The sequence below is a fragment of the Plutella xylostella genome, chromosome 15 (assembly GCF_932276165.1).
Source record: "Plutella xylostella chromosome 15, ilPluXylo3.1, whole genome shotgun sequence".
NCBI lineage: Eukaryota > Metazoa > Arthropoda > Insecta > Lepidoptera > Plutellidae > Plutella > Plutella xylostella.
The window spans coordinates 10,143,572-10,166,785 of record NC_063995.1 but is presented as its reverse complement, the minus strand read 5'-3'; the positions used below and the strand labels follow the sequence as shown (position 1 = coordinate 10,166,785).

General features: G+C 42.6%; 2 protein-coding genes across 3 annotated transcripts in view; both read left to right on the top strand.

Moving 5' to 3' along the window:
* Positions 1-930: 930 nt before the first annotated feature.
* The window catches only part of LOC125488503 (protein Wnt-11-like), a 24,633-nt gene continuing 2,349 nt past the window's right edge, over positions 931-23,214 (top strand). Inside the window, exons 1-5 of the mRNA XM_048625827.1 lie at positions 931-1,230; positions 16,795-17,030; positions 21,139-21,355; positions 21,790-22,071; positions 22,338-22,512. Coding sequence (XP_048481784.1) covers positions 1,160-1,230; positions 16,795-17,030; positions 21,139-21,355; positions 21,790-22,071; positions 22,338-22,512 — 981 coding nt within the window. The 5' untranslated portion in view covers positions 931-1,159. The remainder of the gene's footprint in view (positions 1,231-16,794; positions 17,031-21,138; positions 21,356-21,789; positions 22,072-22,337; positions 22,513-23,214) is intronic.
* LOC125489591 lies at positions 12,573-15,005 on the top strand. 2 transcript variants are annotated; one of them, XM_048625829.1, is made up of 2 exons: positions 12,573-12,900; positions 13,752-15,005. In XM_048625829.1, the coding sequence occupies exon 2, from the start codon at positions 13,827-13,829 to the stop codon at positions 14,820-14,822; it is 996 nt and encodes a 331-aa protein (XP_048481786.1). In that variant the 5' UTR covers positions 12,573-12,900; positions 13,752-13,826; the 3' UTR covers positions 14,823-15,005. The 2 variants fall into 2 exon arrangements, with proteins under 2 accessions (XP_048481786.1, XP_048481785.1); XM_048625828.1 differs by having other exon boundaries at positions 12,573-13,007; positions 13,752-15,004.

The window sequence follows — 23,214 nt, the reverse complement described above, 5'->3', positions numbered from 1 at the left end:
TTACTTGATATCTCAAGCACAAGTGCCTATATTATTGCTTTTAGCAATTTCATAAAACTTTACGTTTTGCGGGAAAATTGTTTTTAGGTGAATGATTTGGTACAAGTTCTGTCTGTCTACAAATGCTTCTTAGATGAAAGTTTATGTCGTGGAAATATCCAGAAAGGAATCGTTCTGTCGACGATTCATTCTTCGGTGAAATGTTCTTTTCGTCCAATCATCCAGAAGCGAATAGTTCTGTCGGTGAATCGTTCTTTGATGAAAGATTCCGAGGTCCAATTATTCGGAGGCGTATAGTTCTGTCGGTGAATCGTTCTTTGATGAAAGATTCCGTCGTCCAAAAATTCGGAGGCGAATAATTCAGTCGGTGTATCGTTCTTTGGTGAAAAATTCTGTCGAAGAAAAGTCATGCGGAGAAATGACCGTCGGAAATACGTTTCAGATTCCAATGAGTGAATAGCCACTCCAGTGAATTGATAAAGTGGGTAGCGGACGGTGGGACGTGGGGAGCGCGGGCCATAGACTACGAGCGGCCATAGAGTTGCGCTGCAAGAGGGGTTGCAGCCTCAGAATAATGCAGAAGAGACATAGTAAAGACAGAAATGTTGCTACAAAATGGTACAGATATTTAAAAAATTCTCGATCTGGTAAATAAGTTAAAGAAGTTTTTACGAACATAGAAATAAGATAGGTATTCCTATCCTAATTAAGGCATTATTTTAGAGCCTATCTAAGCATCATTCAGGGATTGTTTATTTAAAATTTCAGAAATTTGTTCTCGCAAGGAACTTGTTTGCTTCACTGTTACCAAAGTAGATGTCAAATGTAACTTTAAAGTGGCTTGTGAGACAGCTTATAAATAAGAAATTAACATTAAATTAGACAATAGACTTGTAGCTATTGATGGGGGAACCGAGTAACGAGTTGCGCATCTACGTCCCTCCCTACTCTATGCCGCTGGCCGGCGGCGGCGCGGCGTTCCCTGACCACTGGCCGCCACTCAGCATTCGCTCGTCCACAGACCACGCGCTCAAACGCGCGGGAGAACCCTCCCTCGGTCTCCGGAACTTTCCCGCCAAATTCTCGCGCCCTTTTCTGACATGTTTTCTTTTTCCGGTGACTGATCGTGTTCGAACTTTAAAATTGGAAACAATCTGTGATGCGCTGTTTTGTTCTGTTTTTGATTTTGTTCTTTGTATTTTTGCCGGAGTCGGAGGCTATTCGATGGCTGTAAGTATTAATTATCTATATTTTTATAAATTGTCGTTATTTAGAGATAGTATTAATTGGTTTTGTGGGACGTATGTTTTATCATAATTAAGATGTTTTTTTTTATTAAAAAAATATTTTATTATTTAAAAAAACCTCTTTAAGTTTTCCATTGGATATACCAGCGTCACATCATCATTAAATTTTATTATATTATGGGTAAGTACCTAAGAAACTAATTCATTCATAATCTCGCATTACTAACGGTATGAGGATGTGTGAAAAAATAGTTTGGATTATTTTCCTACCCAATAGGAATAAATAATTCACTTCGGTCCCTACGGGTTTTAAAAAATATTTATCTAATTAATATTTATTCGGTACTAAGGGCTGATGTTTCAATAATCAGGTAAAATGTATCTAATTAATGTTCTCTTAATGACAATTACAATTGTTACCATTCAGACGCGACATCATGAGAATTTAGATATTATTCTCCAGATATGTAACTTTTATGAAAGAGCCCTAGAGAAAATAGCCCTAAATTCCATCTAAATAAACCCAATGTAAAAAATTACATCTGCTTATGAGCAAAACTTAAAACGCTTTTCATTTAGTTAAGGCTATACAATACAGGGTGTTGCAAAATTGGTATACTAAGCCGAAACCTACATGTGCAGCATGGTAGGTTTCGGCTTAGTATACCAATTTTGCAACACCCTGTATAGCGTATGACACCTTTCAGTCCGCTGGACTTTACCTTAGACAGTCATAATATTAGCCGGTAATGGCCGGATGAGGAAGGCCAAGGACAGACTGTTGTGGCGCTGCTTGGTAGAGACTTATTTCCAGCATCATTTATTGATGATCAAAATAAAAATATGTTAATTATCTTTTGGTAATACAATACTTACATTACAATAATTACACTTTATTTGCACCAAGAACAAAAATTACAACAAACAAAACTTAAAAATAAAACAGTACCTACATAGAGGCGGCCTTATTGCTTATAGCAATCTCTACCAGACAACCTTTGGATGGAAGAGAGTGAGTCTACCTATACGTTTCTGAGGTAGGTAGTAGTTGTGGTGCGTGCAAGTATAGTAAGTATACAGGGTGTTGCAAAAAGGGTATGCTAAGCCGAAAGGGGGTGACTCAGGGGGTCATCCTGAACAACTTTTGTTCTACGAGTTTTGAAAATTCACGAAAAGATAGCGCAGATTTTACGGAGACTTTATTTCATTAGGGACAGAACCAGTCAAATCTGTGCTTGTTGTCATGTCCCATCTTGGAGGTTGTTTGCCAACAGATATAATTCAGTGGATCACCAATCTCTAGGCCCCTACCTTTCGGCGAGCGAAAAAACATACTGCACAGTTTTTACGCTAAACAAAAAACAGACTTAAAAAAACAAATGCTTTGAAAAGTCTGAAAACCCTTTCCCATTCCTGGAATAATAATCGGTAACTATTTATCTAAAACGCTATGCGCGATGCGAATAATGAAACTTTGTTACCTATGCTAAAATGTAATGATACTCATACCTTAGCGAAGCAACAAACAAACCCCGAAATGATGCTGAATATCCAGAATGCCACAGCCGACCGCAAATATTGCAATCTCTGCAGAGGCACACAAAACAAACGCAACAAAACGAGCGAAACGCTGCCAATTACTGCGTCCAAATTCAAAGCACCTACCTATCTGTTAAAGCATGCATAATTACAATGTTATTCTCCCGTTGAAAGTGCTCAATTATCTTTACAAAGCGCCGCTGTAGGCTGTAACGTGAGTCGCCGCGTCCATTCGCTTTCCCTAATTGAACATGGCGCTAATGAGCGCTGTTCATCGAACGCCACTATTATGCGCTGCCGAGATTACTGACAGGAATCGGGAACATTCCGGGAACGCCAGCGTCCGGGATATTTCCATAATTTTACGCAACAACCCCGTGATTGGTCCGTCATTATCGTATCATGAGCCCGGCGTGCTTCACGCTGGATCTTCTACAGTTTTGAAGAGGTACTCATGTAGGGAAGTACAGTCAGACAGATATGGTAAAAATAATGAACAGTAAAATGTGCAGACGTAAAGTAAAATACTCTAAATTTTCATTCTTTCGAATATACTTATAGAAAATGTCCTCCTAGCCGAATTTCGACCACACCGGCCAATCTCAATTGAGATCAGCCATCTACGCAGGAGTAGATTATAGTGCCCAAGTGTGTGCGCAGTACACAGGAGCACTCTCTGTTCCATCACTCTCATAGCCCAATGGGACGGATTGACCGACACGACACGACAGGAGAGAGCTAGGCGCAGGACCGACTGCTTTACATGCCCATCCGACAGCATCATGGATCGTTTCACTGGTACGGACATCAGGTGATCAGCCTTCTATGTCCTAACCAAACTTAGGTACTTATAGAATATGTCTTTGTTAGTCACCACAATAGCAAAACATACAAAGAAAATTACTTATATAGTTACTACGAACAACGGAAAATAGGCGAATAAGAGCGATCTCTTACAGGCAATTAAAATGAAGAACCTCAACTAGATTTCCTATTCAATTTAAGGTATTCTAGTCGAGAACAGCAAGGTTTAAATATTCCAAACTTTTCCAAAAACTATGTATCTAAGGGCTTAAAAAACCTTACCTTACAAAACATTATACCTACCTACCCAAGTAACATTTTTGGTTTTAGAAAGGTTTTGAAAAGGTTCTAGAACCTTTGTATGGAAATCAACTCGTGAGACTTAGAAGTCTCGATAACCTTATATTAACCTTATATTAACCTCCTGAGTGCAAAAAGGGCCCACGTTTTAGAACCTTTCTGAGAGCTACAGCAAAACCTATAGCTCAAACCCAGAACCTTTTGAACAACTTACACAGAACCTAAATACAACCTGCACAACCTTAATTTAACGTTAACATAACCTTGGAAGACAGCTTTTAAGTTCTAAATTAGTCCTGGATGTAACTCTTCTATAACTTGAAACATATTTGATGGATATTTGTAATGCCTTTCCAGGACTCTCGGGTTTTAAAATGTTTCTGTGTAAGATTTTATAATAATTATAATAAATGGCGCCATTACCTGACACTTTCCAAGATTCAAAATGGCTAACTTGTAAGTGTTGTATTAATACAAAATATAGTAAGTAGTTAGGCTGAAGTCAGGAAATATGAAAAACTTTGCGACTAGCACTTTATCGTGGTACTTTTGAATAATAGTTCTGTATACGTGACGGGCCTTTTGTAAATAATAAATTTGAAGATATTTTAATTTAAAAAAATAGAAAAAAAAATTATGTTTGGTGTAAAGTTATATTAGAAATAAAAGTACTGTCTATATAAAAAAACATATATTTGGAATAGTATAGCATACGCTACTGAATTTTCCCCTACTTAATTAAAATGTATCTTTTTGCCAAGTTTTTTTTTATTTCAGTGAAAAAATATGGCGGCCGTTAGGAAATTACTAAAAAGCATTAAACATATTTTGAGGATGCCTCTAAAGCTTTAAAATATTCTTGAAAGACTTAAATCATGCGTTTAGCTCATAGCCAGTGCTTAATGCTTTTGGTTTTCACCATGTAGTCCTAATTTGTTTGCCTAGACAACTCTCATCAGCCTAAAGGTTTAAGATAGGTTTTAAAAATTACTTATAAGTGATTTCAACATTCCATAACTTTATGGTTGTATTGAGGTTAAAAATTTAACCTTAAGCTCACTTTAGCATAAATGCTAGCTTTTTTAGAACCTTATCAGGAGTCTACGACAACTATAAGATCCTAGAACTATATGCTCTTGAAATACAAGTTAAAATAACGTTAATTTAAACTCTTATTAGCAGCTCCAAGGTTGTATTAATAAACAATTGGTTTTAGGACTTATTAATCATTCTCAAGTACTCAATATGACCAGATAGCAAAGCATTAACCTTTTCACAACCCTTATAAAACCTAAAGGCATTTCTTACAACCTAAGCTCGAATGAAATGTTACTTGGGTAGGCTTAGCGTAGTGAGTTCTCATTCCTTTCAATGTTTAGACCTTTGATTTGTATCTACAGTAACAGCACTTTCGAAAATGAAAATTCGTAACTGATATCCATCGTGCTACTGGGAATTAGGGGGATTGAAGTGCTTAACATTTTTCAGTATAAATATAAGCTTACGGTGGACCACAAAAGATAAAAGTTACATAATTCAGTTCGGATTCAGATCTGGGCTATCTACAGAGACAGCAATACTTTGTCTCAAGCATACTGTCCGTTACTATACGGACAGGAAAACACCCGTATACGCTTGTTTTCTTGACTTGTCCAAGGCCTTCGATCTGGTGTCCTATAGTAAGTTATGGCAAAAGCTGTACGAGGACTCAACGCTGCCTGGAGAGTTCATTGATATTCTGAAATATTGGTATGGGCACCAAAATAACATGGTGAGATGGGCAGGCTCGCTATCCGAACCATACAGGCTGGAGTGCGGGGTGAGGCAGGGCGGATTGAGCTCTCCCAAACTTTTTTGCCTGTATGTGAATCGGCTGATCGAGGAGCTCAGCAATGCCATGGTCGGATGCTCAATTGGTGGGAAATTTGTAAATAATATTAGTTATGCAGATGACATGGTATTGCTGTGCCCCTCGATCAGCGCTCTCATGAAACTGCTGAGCATTTGTGAGTCGTATGCGGAAGCTCATGGCCTCAGGTACAACGCGAAAAAGAGTGAGTTGCTTGTTTTCAAGGCTGGTACTAAATATTACCCTGATATACCTGAAGTCACTCTGAGCGGCACTCCTCTTAAAGTCGTACCGCGATTTAAGTACCTGGGGCACTGGGTATCCGAGTCGCAATCAGATGATTGGGACATTGAGAGGGAGCGTAGGGCGTTGGCAGTCAGAAGTAACATGCTGATCCGTAGGTTTGCAAGATGTACAAAGAGTGTAAAAATAACATTATTTAGGGCCTATTGCCAATCCTTTTACACTTGCGCCCTGTGGATCAGCTTTACTCAAAAGGCTTACAACGCCCTACGCGTTCAATATAATAATGCGTTCAGGATGCTGTTGGGGCTGCCGCGGTACTGCAGCGCGTCAGGGATGTTCGCCGAGGCACACACTGATGGATTTCATGCCATCATGAGGAAGCGAGTAGCCTCCCTGATGCAGCGGGTGCGTGCCAGCACCAACAGCCTCCTGACCACTATAGCAGAGAGAGTAGACAGTCCGCTGCTACGATCTTTGATGTGTGCACATGTTATGCCGTGTAAATGGGCGGCTAAATAATTTACCTATTTAATTATTATATGTCATTTTAATTTAATTTAATTGAATACCATTACTAACATAATTTTTAAGTTCATTGTTACTAACAAAATATGGATCAATCCGAAATAAATGATTTATTATTATTATAATTCTTGAAATTCCATTCAAACATTTTCTACCATTTCTCTCAACACGATGGATGTTAAACCGTGAATGTAAGCCGGCATGTAAACTATTTCAACACAAATCCTGTCTACAAAAAACGCAGCAGCTACAATTTATCTATGCAGAGACACATCTGGTTAATCCGAACTATAAATTTAACCGCGTTTTGGTAAGTATTATTATTTTGTATAACGTTTCGGATTCTGAGGATGATATTAAATGTTCTTTATGAAGGTTTTCTTGAGAGTGCCACGGACTAGAGGAAGCCGCGATCTCTGCGTCTGGCCCGCCCGCCCTGGCCGCGCCGCGCCGCCCGCCCGCCGCGCCGCTCTCCGCCCGCGTGCCCGGCCCACGCCCCGCTCCTGTTTCTGCCGAGCTGGCAAGGGCCGTGTGTGGCAGACCGAAAAAAATGATTTCCTCCGCTTCAAGTGCCGCCCGTGACTTTTCCAGGCGACCGTCCCGTACATCTGGCGGGGCCCATTATTAGGGGACGGCTCTTAATGCTTTCTTACGTATTTTTATACGGCGGACGGTTTAGTTTTTACGATTGTGATTTTTATTGAATTCGTCGCTCCGCCGTGCGCGGGCCGCGGCGTGTGTCGCTGATATACGAGCCACTTACTAGAGATTTATTTTATAGCAATGCGCCTGCCGCCGACGCGGCTCCTTCAGAAGTGGATTCAGCCACAAAATACCAAATTAATTTACTTCATGGATTTACTAGCTACTACCAACACTGAAACAAAAGCAGTCTACTTCTAGGAAACTTAACTCTCATCCACTATTAAGTTTCAGGTAATATTGAGTTAAGCCTAGGCGGCTAACAAGTAGCTACTTACGGAGCAACTTGTAAGTTAAAGTTTCTGGTCGGGCGGAAAGCCCACAATAGCATTTAATTTAGCAAATTTCAAAGGTTTCACGAGTACGACCACAAGCGGGTAACTCTGCCCGCTAGTTCATAATTAAGCAGATTTACGTTGTTAAACACGGGTTTATGTTTCTACAACGCATGTAACACTTTAATGAGTTCAGTTGCGTTTTAAGTATCGACACGTTACCTGCCTTTGTTCATAAATATTATGAACTCCTTTAGGTCGATTTAATTAATAAAATTATAACATCAGCTTTTCCGGAAGTAAATGTAGGTGTTTAAACTAACTAATTTAATACCAATGAAGTAAATTGAATCATTAAATATTTTGATTAGATGAATCTTTCATTTTACTTATATTTATTTAATAAAATATTGTGCGTCAGTGCTCGTAGAATCCAACTCGGATGGGCAGCGTTCGGGAAATTACGACACATCTTCACCGAAAACATACCTCAGTGTCTGAAAACAAAAGTTTTCAATCAGTGCGTGTTGCCAGTGATGACTTACGGAGCCGAGACGTGGTGCTTCACCAAAGGGCTTATCCACAAGCTCAGAGTTGCTCAGCGTGCTATGGAAAGGGCTATGTTAGGCGTGTCCCTGCGAGATAGGATTCGCAATGAAGAAATCCGCAGGAGAACTAAAGTTACCGACATAGCCAAAAGGATTAGCACGCTGAAGTGGCAATGGGCTGGCCACGTAGCCCGCAGAGCCGACGACCGCTGGAGTAGAAAGGTTCTGGAGTGGAGACCCCGTGTCGGCAAACGGCGTGTCGGTCGCCCCCCAACCCGTTGGTCTGATGATCTGCGGAAGGTAGCGGGAAGCCGCTGGATGCAGATGGCGGGTGACCGTTTGGGGTGGCGATCGTTAGGAGAGGCCTATGTCCAACAGTGGACTACAGAAGGCTGAGAGGGAGAGGGTGCGTCACTACTAAAGAGGCCTCCACTGAAACACCAGCGCAGTGTCCTTGGCTGTGTCCAAGGGCGCTGCAATAGCTGAGTGGACGCCTTTTTGGCGGACAGCAAATTTATACGTAAGTTCTGTATTATTGTGTATATAATTAAGTATGATTGCCTTCATTGTCAAATAAAGTTTTATCTTTCTTTCTTTCTTTCAAAAACATTTCACTTAAGTGGCACATCCGTTTGGGAGCTCAAAATTTATTTATAAATTATAAAAGCTTGCAATCTCCTACCCTTTATTCTTATTTGCCACTACTTTGTGTAGTCCCTGTGTCATCAAATCAAGAGGGAAATTAATTGATTGATTTACAGCAATCACTGCAAGACGCTGTCACTTCCAGCGGCGCGGCGGCGGCGGCGGCGCGGCGGGCGGAAGGAACCGGCAATAAGTGCAACAAATGTCCTCGACCACGATTCATTTGATCTGACATGAATTTATCCTCACCCGAGTCGCGCTATTTACACAACTGATGCTCACTTTGTCCCGGCGTACACAATAAATTACTAACATCCTCGCGGGGATTGTTTTCTTTTGTTTTCGAGATTTCTCGGTTACCCGTATCGGCCGCTTTGAAGTGTTCGTCATCAATCAATATTAACTGTTCGCATGCCGCGATTTATCGTCAACTCGAATATTTAAACGTTTATTTGTGTGGTTACAATTTTAAGTGCTTTGTGGACACTTTCTATCTTACCACAAAAAAGAAACTGTAGACATTGTTTAAGATTTTTTTTTTGTGTTAAGGCCTTTTTAGAATAAAAATACTACTTAGTAGTTTTAATAAATAAATAAATATAAATATAAATATGTGGGGACATCTCACACACGGCCATCCGACCCCAAGCTAGGCAGAACCTGTGTTATGGGTGTCGGACAGCTGATATATCTACACAAATACATAGATAGATAGATACTAAATATAAATATCAACACCCAAGACCCGAGTACAAATATCTGTCCTTAAACAAATATCTGCCCCAGCCGGGAATCGAACCCGGGACCTTCGGCTCAGTAGTCAGGGTCACTAACCACTACGCCATTCGGTCGCCTATAATAATAATTTTACGACGCATTTTTTTCTGCAATGAGTACGTAATTTGGTCAACTTTATTTGCCGAATCAACGTGTCCCATTTGTGAGATCAGCATTATTAACTTTACACGCGTCATTTGCCGAAGCGCAAAAAAGGGATTTTTGCGCACGTGTGTCATTTTTCTTTGTGTGCTTGTGGCTATAATAATCGCTCATTAGAGCGGCGTGCGGGGCGCGGGGGGCAGTCTGGTTGACTCACGCGCCCGCCCGCCCTACGTAGCAAGCTACGCCCGTAGCGGCTACGATGCAGTCAACTTTAAGTTAGGGATTAGTTTTTAGGATTACCATTTTGTTTTCAAATTCGTCGCTTATGTACCTATCTAGCAGTATACGTAAGGTAGGTACAATTGTTATTAGTTATAAATTTTAATGTCTTCAAGCTTTCGTAAGTAATTATTAGTTCTAAAAAAAAAATCTAAACTTTTTATAAATTGTTGTTGATTGGATTTGTGGCTATGAAAGACTCTCTCGTTCAAACTCAGATGCATTTGCCTTGGAAATCATAAGATGAGCTATTAAAAGTGTTCTTTAGGACTCGTGGCGTATACCCAGCGTCATCGGCTTCGCCAGCAGTGCTCCACTCACAAGCAGCAGATAAGGCACGTAGCGCCGCCCTAGCGCCGTGCATTTACACCCCGACTTGTAATAGGCCCGCTTTTGCATTTAAAAGTGTCCCTTCGCAAATATTTTGATTTGGGTTTACTTTACACTGCAAATACATAATTTAATTTGCTTTAATTTTTACCACACCAATAAACATTAAATTGGCAATATTCCTATAAAGTTCTATGTATATTATAGAGCGATACATGGGCTTATAAATTTAAATATTGCTCTACTCGAGGTTCCATCACTAGCTCTACATAATAATATATAGTGAGGTCCATGATGCGTGCTGTCAGCGGCTGCAGTGCCAGTCATCTCGTCTCCATCAAATTTGTTCCAATAAAACGCGTTCACGGTCGGTTTGAGCGGGACTTAGACAAATCGCCCTTGTATTGAACAATTTGTTGAGTAATCCCGGCATTTGTTTCAATTATTCCGGCTTCCTACTTGATGGCAATTTACATTCAAATTGGGATAGGGATTTGCCGTGTCGTAATTTAATGTTAGTATCTATGCGTGCTTCGAATTCAGCACGAAATGGGTCGTCCGGCGGATCTCTACCTGTCGCGTAATAACGACCAGCCATTCCGCTGTTTGTTCTCAGCGGCCGGCGGTTATGGGACTAATGTGTTTAAGTAATAGATCTTTCACGTGACACGTTCCCTGCCCTTCTGTAATTGTGAGGCTCTATCTAGATTAGTGCCAGCCATTGGTTTCGTTGCGCGTGCGTTGAATGGTCCATAATTAGAGTATCATTGTGCGGCGGTAATGAAGCGAGCCCGCTGGGACGCGGCGGGGCCCCGCTGATTATAACAAATTGAACCACTTTTTTCGGCAATATACTCGTCAGGAAAGCAAACCGAAATTATGTGGGCTTACAATTTGTGGAGCACGACGAATCTGGTTGAATTGCGGCCGACAAAGGCGATCAGGGGGTCCTTTTGAAAGTATACAACCCCCTTTCGATACGCTTGAATCGGTTAAGGAAAATCACGTCTGGTTGTGATTTTAAAGCTATCGTCCGTGCGTGGTGGCACGGCCGGGGCTGCCGGGCCCGGGCGGTGGCGGACGCACATCATACAGCATTTAATCATCATTAAAGCGGCATCAGCGCCGCCGCCGCCGCCGCCCGCCCGCCCGCAACCACGCTCGCTGCTGTAACTTGTTTTTGCTCCTCGCGGAGCTCCCGCCTGACTATTTTAAAATGAATTTTCAGACAGCCAAGTCGTAACGCAATTAAATTTCACTTTGCTCCGCCCCACGTCTGTTTTGCCTCATTTGGTTCATTGTTTAACTTTGTCTGCGTTTTAATTTCGGTCAGTTTTTGCGTTTTATCGCGACTACTGTAAGCTTCAGGGGAGTCCTATTTCGTACTTATCACAATTCGTATATTCAAAATAGCACAAAGCGTTCGCATATCTACAAAGAGTCGGTAAAAAAGGCCGGTGGTCTTTTGTGTTCGCGACCAGTTATGACAAAGCGGGTTCCCTTTGCCCCGAGGGTTCTTTGTCTAGTAGATCGAGATACGCGTTAAATTTGATACGGGAATTATTTTATTAGATGTGCCGCACACGTGCGCGGCGTGACGAACGCGATAGTGTAGCGAGCGCGCACAACAGATTACACTCCGCATGAGCGAGCCACGGGCAGGGCCGGGGCCTGTGCCGCCGGCGTGACGGGTGATGGCTGCTCCATGGCTATTGCGAGTATTGCGCCTCTCCGCGGTCACGGAACGACCCGAGCTGTCCTGTTCCACCAACTCTAAAATGACGCAGTTAGGGCGCCTTCAAATTAGTCGGTAAGTGTCGCGCGGCTGCAGCGCTGCTGCAGCGCTGCAGTCTAAATTCGATTTTGACAGCAGCGCGGCTGAAGCGCTGCAGCAGCGCTGCTTCCGCGCGACACTTAGCGACTAATTTGAAGGCGCCCTTAAGGTTCAACTGCTATTCAAAATGACATGAAATAGAATCAAGTTTGTATAGCGTAATAGTTGTACGGGGTCCGGTCATGTGCAGGCAGCACCAGAGCGGTGGTGAGCTGCTCATTTCCCGCGCACCGCGAGGCGTCAATCACGTTGACACTCGCGTGCGCCCCTCGCCATTACACGGATATCAACTTTCCGAGCACAGGCTAATTATTAATAGAAAAACTTCTATTTACAGTCATGTTAGATCGATGCCGGTATTAGAATTTTTATACCATCTGGGTCAACTATTTTTAAAAGAGTTATGCGGCCGTCTGTTTCAGTCGTATAATTTATAAGTGTACTGAAATTGGTCGTTACGGTACAATCTTTCTGAAACATTGAACTTTAATAACTTCATCCATGTCGAGCTTTTTTATTTGATATGCCTGCTATCCAGCTTTGTAATTCCTCGTTACATAATAGATGCAATGTGACGTTGAGTGTGTCTAATAGCTATGACAGGGTTGGAGTCTGGCTATAAATTGTAAGTATTTTCGCAACAGCCGTCGTCGGGCGGAACTAATGCATCGATAATGAGGCACGGCCGGCCGCGGGCGACACTGCCGAGCCACCCACCTACAGTAAATACTATCTATGGTACTATACAATATTATACCAGCGTAAGTCACGACGTTATTCATGGGGCGCTTTGTCAATATCTGAAGCGGGACAATCGGCACGGCAACGCACGTCCTTGGCAGGCGAGCGAGACGTCAATGGAACTGAATATTCCGTCTACGATAACCCAGATATGGTAACGTAAACTGTGTATAAAAAATAATAAGTGAAGGTTCGTTGGGTGGCAGCTACCGGGGTGCACGCGGCCTGGCAGTGAGGCTCGCCCGCCCGCCGCCGCCGCACGTAAGCACCTCCACCGTTGCACGCACCTTCTTCGTAAAAAGCTCGATAAAAGCTCACTTTACTCGCTACACAATTATATCAGTCTGGGAAAACCGGAGAGGTTACAAGGACTGCGGATTGTCAAAATCCAAAAATGTAGAGATCCCTGATAATGTCACGTTGTAAGTGAGCACTTGACTCGGATGCACTCCTTAATTAAGTAATTAGAAACAGATACGAACACGATAGCACACCCTTCACTCAAGTACCACTTGACCGAAAAAAGCTCTTCATGTAAACTAGCTTTTTTGTTAGCTTTTATTTCACGTATATTCGTAGGTATTATCGAAGGAAAGCCGGCCGAAGTTTCGCTTGTTATTGTAAGTGCCCGGTCGCAGTCCTTAGCTAGTCTCGATGTAATGCGGGGACATAACAATACTGGATTTTCATGAACTTTCCAACAAGTGCACGTTGTTTGCCTAATGATCTCCACTTGAGTCGTTGCGTAGTTTCCTTAGTAGGTAATAATATGTAATAAGGTTTACAAGAAACGATATAAGTGTAGAACCTATGCCATATACCAAGGGGTATAATGGCTATCCAGTCTAATATATTACTGAAATAATACCTTATCATTATTATTACTCACGAAATCCACGGTTAGCTGAAAGGATATGCTAATTCGTTTATTGTAGATGCTTACAGTAAAATTTCACTGTGCCAAAAAAGATTTCATGAAAATGATAATTGCGTGTTTTGTTTCAGCGCACATGAACGTACCTATTCTGAACGCTGCCATGCAGAATGCTTGACTTTACTCCCTAGGCGAAGGAAATTAAAATGAGTTTGTTCGTAGACTTGCGTCAGATCAAGTCTTCAGTAACGAACCTCTCCGAGATGGTGGAGAAGATGTCGACATCGGTGGAGAAGGACTGTCCGGCGCGGGGCTCACAGACCGAGCCGCCGACGGCGCGGACCTCCATCTTCCGGCCCTCGCTGGGCCTCGGCGTGCGCTTCTCCAGCCAGGAGGACGTCACGCGCCACATGCCCTCCGCGCGCCTGCGCAGCCACATGTCTCTACCAGAGCTCGACAAGGACGACGTCTTCGACAAGACGCGGCGCGACGACCGACCGACCATCACTGAAATAATCGACGACAAGAGCGAAACCAGACGAGGCCTCAACATATCTACGGAGAACTTAACCGAGTGGATCGTGGCGAGCGCGCAGCGGCGGCCGCACTTCGACGACGGCGGCGCCGCGCACCCCATGGACTTCCTCGCCGACGTGCGCTACTACGTGTCCGAGCTGCACATGCCGGCGGACAAGCAGCTGCCCTTCGTCGTGTCCTGCCTGGACAGCGTGCCGCTGCTGTGGGCGCGCTGCTTCCGCCACGAGTTCAGCGACATCGCCAGCTTCTACAAGGCGTTCGAGCAGGAGTTCTGGGGCCCGGAGCGGCAGAAAGCAGTACTATACGACCTGAAGCTGGGGAAGTACGACCCGTCGTCGGGACTGAGCATGTCGGAGTACTTCCTGCACAAGGTGTGCAGCTACCGGCACCTGGCGCCGCCGCCGTCGGACCTGGAGGTGGTGTACTCGCTGGCGGCGCACTACCCGGCGGCCGTGGAGCTGGAGCTGCGCCTGGCGCCGCGGCCGTCGCTGCGGGAGGCCTACGCGGCGCTGCGCCGGCGCGAGGGCGCGGCAGCCGACTTCCTGCCCAACTACTTGTATGAGATGTGCGAGGCGTTCCAGCGCGGGCAGCGCCCCGAGTCAGCCAGGAAGCATGAAGGCAGTCAGTCCGCTAGAACGGCTAGTGAAGTACCGCCTAAGAAATAAATCTACTTGCCTAAGATATTCATGGAAACTTTAGGAATATAGGAGTAGGACACTTATTGCACAAAATATTTATTAACCCATCCAGGTCATGGGGTAGGAGCGTTTATCTGTACTCTGAAGCTAGGTCTGCAACAATACCCGTAAATTATAATCTAGATATAGAGTCTACAAAAATCACTGAATATTGTACAAAATAATATATTTTTACTAAACTGTTTGTTTTACTTCCTATTCCTTTACAATCCCCATATGAATAAAACACGCTGAAAATGCTATCAGATCAAGAAGAAGACAATTTCACATATACTTATCTGAAAAAGCTTAGGAGAAGAAAAATACAAAACATTCCTATATACAGGGTGGCCCAAAGAGTGACGTCCAAAGGAAAATGTTTGATTCCTTAGGTCAATAGGTAGCCAAATCACCCCCATGTATGTTCAGCAATTTTTAGTAGTTTAGGAGTTATGATTTTTTTTCCTAATTTTTTACGAAAATCGACCTCAGTGGATTAATTTTTTTTTATTATTTTTTGGATAACTTTTTTAAAGCATTTTTTTATGTTTGTGTCATCCTCTTAAGTTGTTCTTTTAACCATAAAAGTTTCAGCTTCCTAGCTGTAATGTAAGTTAGTTATTTTTTTATCGAAAGTTCGAATTATATCATCGAGCTAGACTGCTCTGAATTTTCTACTTGAAATTAAAAATTGAAAAAGATATTCTCATGGTGCCTTATTAATTTTAAAAACTCCGCAAGGTTCCAAAATTACATAAAAATAAAAATAAACTATTGCTTAATAGGGTATTATTTGCAGAAAAAAGCCTTCAAAGGTACCTGGGTGGAAATTACCTAATTAGTAAATTGTTTCAGAAAGTTGAAATATTCCTGTTATGTCATTACTAAGGACTAATTAAGTTAGAAAATGTATCAAATTAAAGGGAAAATTAAATTATCTACTTTTTTTAAAATTTAAGTTACATTTTTGAACGTAAATTCTTAGAAAAATGTTTTAGTCTGAGTAGTAAGATTTATGAGATAATTTTATTATTAATAATAAGTAAATAAACTCTAATAATTATTTTACACATTTACTCACAATAAATTTTCAAAATGGCGACCTCCCATAGCAATACACAACCTACATCTACGCAAGAAATTTTCTTTAAGAATTTACATTTTTCTAAGAATTTACATTCAAAAATGTAACTTAAATTTAAAAAAAGTAGATAATTTAATTTTCCCTTTAATTTGATACATTTTCTAACTTAATTAGTCCTTAGTAATGACATAACAGGAATATTTCAACTTTCTGAAACAATTTACTAATTAGGTAATTTCCACCCAGGTACCTTTGAAGGCTTTTTTCTGCAAATAATACCCTATTAAGCAATAGTTTATTTATATTTTTATGTAATTTTGGAACCTTGCGGAGTTTTTAAAATTAATAAGGCACCATGAGAATATCTTTTTCAATTTTTAATTTAAAGTAGAAAATTCAGAGCAGTCTAGCTCGATGATATAATTCGAACTTTCGATAAAAAAATAACTAACTTACATTACAGCTAGGAAGCTGAAACTTTTATGGTTAAAAGAACAACTTAAGAGGATGACACAAACATAAAAAAATGCTTTAAAAAAGTTATCCAAAAAATAATAAAAAAAAATTAATCCACTGAGGTCGATTTTCGTAAAAAATTTGGAAAAAAAATCATAACTCCTAAACTACTAAAAATTGCTGAACATACATGGGGGTGATTTGGCTACCTATTGACCTAAGGAATCAAACATTTTCCTTTGGACGTCACTCTTTGGGCCACCCTGTATAATGCTTAGTTAGCACTGACCTCTTGCGGGAGCTACCAAGACCTTGTCACCATAGGACCCACTTCATCATCATCACCATCAGCAGCCCTCCATCGCTGCTGGGTTAAGCCTCCTTTCTTCCGCAACAACTGACCCACCACCCCATCCTCAGAGCGCTCCACGAGAGTGAAGGCAACTGGACCGAGGCAGACTGCGTGGAGGCGCGGCGCGGCGGCGCGCTATGGAGCGGGCAGGCGCGGGCGTGCCGCCGCCAGCCGGCCGCCATGCCGCACGTGGCCGCCGCCGCCCGCCTCGCGCGGCAGGCCTGCCTCGCCGCGCACGCCGGCGAGCGATGGAACTGCACGTCTGTCGAGCAAGCGCCTAAGTTCACGCCGGATTTGCTTACAGGTAAGAGCTGGCATAGATGGATTTCGATCAAGAGGAATTTGTGTTAGACTGGATTATAATGTCTGTTTGTACGCAAGAGCAGTCTCTGTAACGTTCCATTACTCTCATACGTAACCTGTGTAGTAGTTTAATAATCAATATCAATAAACTACCTTATGTAGGTAATAATAATAATGATTTAATGTAGTACTATGGAACTTGTGTCTGCAAATAACTGTGGAATTTTGCGAATTAGAATTATAGAAAAGCCTATACCGCAATGGATTAATGTAGGTACGCTGAAGAAGGGCTAACGCTCCTATAAGAATCTAATAAGTTACGATAAGAGATGTACAAAGTTATGTGGTTATCCTGCTTGATGTATGTAGCGACAGCGAGCATTTGTGATGAGGAATCGTAGAAAGTCTCTCATATAGTAAAAAAAAAGTTTAGCCAGGAATGGTCGGTATTACAATATTCTTTCTTTCCAGATTTTTCAGCACAGAGAGCCATAACTTACAATCTCTAGCAGTAAATCAATGTTAGCACAACCCGCAAGTGTCACAGCGATGTCTTTTCAGTTGGCTTTTTGCAGAGCAACTTTATGCATACAACTCTGTTGAATAGCATTAGCGGTTCCATTGAAAAAGTGCAGTAAAAAAAGCTTTGGGCGCTCGCTTCGTATGTCCATTAGTTAGCCAAGACGGGGTTTCATTAACATTCTAAAATGTAGGGACGGATTCCGCGGCCGTCTGCAGGCTTTATAACTTCCGGCAATAATGAGAGATAAGGGAAGGGAAGTTAGTCCGTGAGTTGAACCAGCGGCGGCGTGCATTGTGCGCGCTCGCGGCCGGAACGCTCCTCCTCGCCAACACACAAAGCGCACTCTTTTTATTAACGTGTCACATCCACATTTATTTATTGCTCTCCGGGTAATTAATTTTAAAATTACTCTTTTGTTTCGTGCATAATTTGAACTTATAAAATTCAAAATGGCTTTTTAAATGCTACATAAATTTATTTATGGCATAGAAAGCCATGCACGCATGAAATAAAAGTTTTTCAGTTTAGTCGATTCACCTGTAAAAGACACACATTGTGTATTGTTCGTGAAAACGTTTACAGGAAATCTTATCAAATTACGGACGAGACGATGTCACGCGATGTGCCGTCCCGGGTTCGAGTCTGCACGAAACTTCAACGTTTTCCTGAATGCCGTCGCAATTTATCTCTGAATATCGATTGATCACTTGGCAGGCAGTAACTGTGATTTGTCAATACGTAATATCAATCGCTGAAGTTGATCGCAGCGCGCCGGGGCTTGATGAAAAGGCCGGGAGAAAACAAAACACGGCGATAACGCAGACAATTGTTTTCGGCTTTCCGCGTCACTCGCCCGCTCCAACTTTTCCATGCGGGCCGGAGCGACAGCGAAAAACAACTATGTAAAACTTAGGAATAGAAGAAATGCAAACAATTAGCAAGTTTTTTCTAGTTACAGGCAGGCGGTGCCGGCGGCTGAATGTCGACTGCGAAATACGGCGCCATTGTCTCCGCTCGCCACTTCTGCGGCCGTCTGCCCACTTTACTAAATTAATTGACACAGAACGTAGCCGGCAACAAACAAAACCTTACGGAATCCTCAGACTTCTCTTAGTTATTTGATACATTTTAATTAAAAGTTCTACGAAGTAAATCATGTCGGCGGCAACGAGCAGAAAGTACGAACCACTTTATTTCTACTATTGAGTGATTTATAAAACGCTCTCGACAGTCCTTTAAGACGGCATTGAAGAAAATATATAAGGCATCTCTATCTTTATGTAATTCGGGGATATAAATCTTCGGTAAGTCGTCTTGATGAAAGAGCCGTATCTCGCGATTGTTGGGATTGTCGTAAGTTATCAGTCTGTCAAATTAAGAAGGCTATCGATAAAGGGCTCGTCGTACAAAGCGATCAGCGGTGAGGGTCGGCTGGGAGAGGCGGACAAAAGATTTAATTACACGCATGAATCAAGCACGGGGCTGATCCACGCGGGGCGGGGCGGGGCGGGCGCGGGGGGCGGGGGCGCACTCACGCGCGTGACCTCTTGTTCCTGTATAATCTGTGATCCTAGCGATAGTGTGGCCATTGTACACAGAGTAGGCACAAGCGTGCGGATCTCATCGTGATAGCATTGACATAGCCTTAAACGATTATTATTGTTTTTGCCGTTCAAATGCATAGCGTGACTACAATGAATAAAGCTGATGCATGCATTAATCATAAGTCAATTAACTTGTCGAGTTAATTTTATGGCAAGCTTCGCAAAGTTGATGAGGGTAGGTAGGTACCCGTGGGCATATTTACCATCAGAAAGCAGCACTGCAGCGATTCTGTGCTATTGTCAGCTATAAGGTTCTTACTTATTTATTTATTCTCGATTTTATCGCTGCGACAATTAATTCGATACATAGTTATCTACATAAATATAGTATCTAAATCGAATCTACACCTCTCTAATTGTAATTAATTAAAAATAACGCTTTCTCCAAAGAGCTATCTTTGCTCTTTACGAATTAATTATTAGTTCGAAATTTTTATTCATTTATTTTTTATACAGACAAATGGGCGTATCTTGTGAGAGTTGTGTGTGAGCGATACGATAAACAAAAGTCGAAAAGCAGAACCTTTGCTTAATTCAGTTCACATTCGTTTCCCACAGTCCGTTAAATTATTCGAATTCCTATCTCGAAACCATCAATTTAGGGTAATTAATATATTTTTATGTATTTTAGGAATCTTGACTTGATTTTAAAGGTTCCAACCCCGATAGGGACCTGTATAAAATTATAGTAAAGCTGAAATAAAATAATATTTAAAAAAAATTAAAAAACCGACTTCAAAAAACCACTAAAAAGTAAGAAATAATTTAAGGTTTATACCAATTCTATATGACAGTACAAATATACCTAAGCAGGAACTGGGCCCCAAGTCTGCTATTGGTTACAAAAAATATCAATGAAGATATCCAATTTTACTCTAATGCGTTTAGTAGACTTGGGGCCCTGTTCGTTTTTGAAGTTGGTGCCATATTTCTTCAGATTACTTTGTCACCGCACCAACTTAAAAAAAGAACTGGTGGAAACCTTAAATTATTTCTTACTTTTTAGTGGTTTTTTAATTATTATTTTTTTAATGGTTTTTAGTTTATTTGCATTATTTGTCAATCAAAATTAAGATGCAAATGATACCAATAAGTCCTACTAGTCAATAAGAATCATTCCAGCCTAAACACGAGGTAGTTGCTATATACCGTTGAGGAGTTCCCTTAACTGCCTTCCGTTTCCATCATCAGATCAGCTCAAGGTCACCATCATATTTTTTTGTTCTTAAAGAACTATATTTACGTTTTAAATTTCATTACAATCTGTTAGTAGGTACCCAAATGGAAATTCATATCCTGTTTTTACCCCTTTACCCACCCTTGGGGGTGGAATAAAATTCTGAAAAAAAATGGGACCACCCCTGAGCTCAAACCGATACAACAAAAAAAGAATTTTCAAAATCGGTCCATATAAATGGCGGAGTAATCGGTGAACATACATAAAAAATAAAAAAAAACATACAGACGAATTGAGAACCTCCTCCTTTTTTCGAAGTCGGTTAAAAAGGTCACAAATAGACCTGATTGTTTTTTTTACACTTGTACCTTCGTTCCAAGACAATAAGGCCATGAACTGAGCGAACTCTACATGTACATACTTATATGAGGAGAACCTTTACATTACATACGTTAGCCTAGCTAACCCTCACATAAGTACCTAAGTAATAGCACATAAGCCGCAAGTGCATGTACTTCGCGTGCCATTTCGGTTAATTTAATTATGTTTAACCTAGCCAAGAGTTTGAACAAGACGATGAAGACCGCGGCTCTAGTAGATAGAAACACGCATGGTTTTAATAACTTCAAATCATTATATGCTGAACCGAGGAAGTTGGAGACAGGGCGAAGTGGAGAGAGAAGACGAGGAAGGCAGACCCCACCACCATATGGGACACATAGCCTGAAAGAGAGAGAGAAATCATAATACCTACTATGCAAATCTACATATGCTAGCACCCATCACATTAAAAACCATTCCCCAGGGACCCGCGAGCAAGCCTACGTGTACGCGGTGTCAGCGGCCGCGCTAGCCTGGTCCGTCGCTCGCGCATGCGCCGCGGGCTCGCTGCCTGCCTGCTCCTGCGCCGCGCCCCCCCGCGCGCCCCCGCGGCCCCCGCGCCAGGCCCACGTATCGCCCACCGAGCCGCACGCCAGGTTCAAGTGGGGCGGCTGCGGGGATAACTACCAGTGGGCTGAGAGGTAATGACGACGCCAGGGTTAGGGTTCAAGCGCAGGCCATACCGCTAGCTAGCTAAGCAAGCGAGCTAGAAGGGCGAACATCTTTGCAGGTGAGTTGGTAGGTTGCAGTGTCAAGCGATTTATGTAAAGAGGTGACACATTGGCTCGCATAGATCGCTCGCTAAGCTAGCTGGCAGTGCGGCCTGCTCTTTAGGTTTTTAATAGACGAGTTATTAGGATAAGAAAAAAAATCCAGAGAAGCCATTGTCATCGCATGACGACGGATCCCAAACACAGCAAAAATAAGAAATGGTACATTTCCTAATCCTACTAACAATAACAGCAGATACTCAACGTTTTCATTGTTCAAACCTTTGCGTGCTCGGGCAAACATAAACACCACAATTAAATAATTTCCCTCAATCGATTTACAAAACAGCCTTTCATCCCCACAGATTCGCGAAGCAATTCCTGGACGCGCACGAAATCGACGTCCGCGACGGCAAAACGGAAGAACCATTCGACATCGACCCGACTACCACTGAAGAACCGACTACCACGACCGCAAAGCCGACCACGACTACGTCTGCCCCTGTAGTGATCCTAGTGGACGACCAGCCCGCGCCGGCCAACTACAGCGTGACTCCGCGGCCGGGGAAGAAGGGGAGGCGGGGGAGGAAGCGGCTGCCTCGCTCGCCGAGACGCGGACGACCTACAAGGAAACGGTTCAGAGATAGGTGAGGGTGAAATCAGTGTAGTAAGACTAGTTAGTCGTCTGCCTAATACCTAGAGATTATAAAAAATAAAGAAGTCAAAGCTCACCATCTGAGCCTTGAGTCTTCGACTGATAAGTAGTCATCCAGAATAGAAGTCTAACAGCGCATTCATACAACGACAATTTTATTCGAAGTTCTATTTGACGTCACTTATGCTTTTTAACTTCTCAAGAATCGTTAGTACTACCAAACACTATACTTAAATCTATAATCCACAATCTGTCTAGGTACGACTACCCGGACCGCTCATCCCGCTACCGCGGGCGCGCCCGCAACCTGGAGTACCGCATGGCGGCGGACGACCCGCGCTTCGACCCGCGCGTGGACTTGCGCACGCGCCTCGAGACGCTGAGACCGCTTATAGCCTCAGCCAACTTACTGAATTCACGGTTTGGACGGAAGGTACGTAGTAGAGGCATTTTTGAGAGAAAACGGCGTAGTTTTTGTACCGTATATCACTGTTTTTAATTAGTTGCCGCTACACGGGTTCGTTATCGACGTAGATAAATGTCACTATATCGCAATTAGTCATAAATACGGCGCCACAGAGTAGGTTGTACGGCGCTGTGATAAGTGGATAACTAACCCGTGTAGGCCGCTGGGGACATCTTGTTTGTGCTATACACCGCGAGTACCGCATGGCGGCGGACGACCCGCGCTTCGACCCGCGCGTGGACCTGCGCACGCGCCTCGAGACGCTGAGACCGCTTATAGCGAGCGCTAATTTGCTCAAGTCACGGTTTGGACGGAAGGTATATATAGTTAAGAAGAGGGCATAGTGTAGTTCTTGTGCCGTATGTCACTGTTTTTAACCGGTACTCGCGGTATAATACATAACAAACGGGTGTGTTATTGACGTCGATAAACTCGTTTCATGCCTATTTATGGCAAATCGCGATATTATAGTGACAAACGTCACTATAATATCTACGTCGATAACGAACCTGTATAGCGGCCGCTGGGTAGATATTTGTTTATGATACACACCGCGAGTACCGCATGGCGGCGGACGACCCGCGCTTCGACCCGCGCGTGGACCTGCGCACGCGCCTCGAGACGCTGAGACCGCTCATAGCGAGCGCTAATTTACTGAACTCGCGGTTT

What these genes read in the sequence shown, in the direction of transcription:
- LOC125489591 (XM_048625829.1), top strand. Translation starts at nt 13,827, where the DNA reads ATGAGTTTGTTCGTAGACTTGCGTCAGATCAAGTCTTCAGTAACGAAC.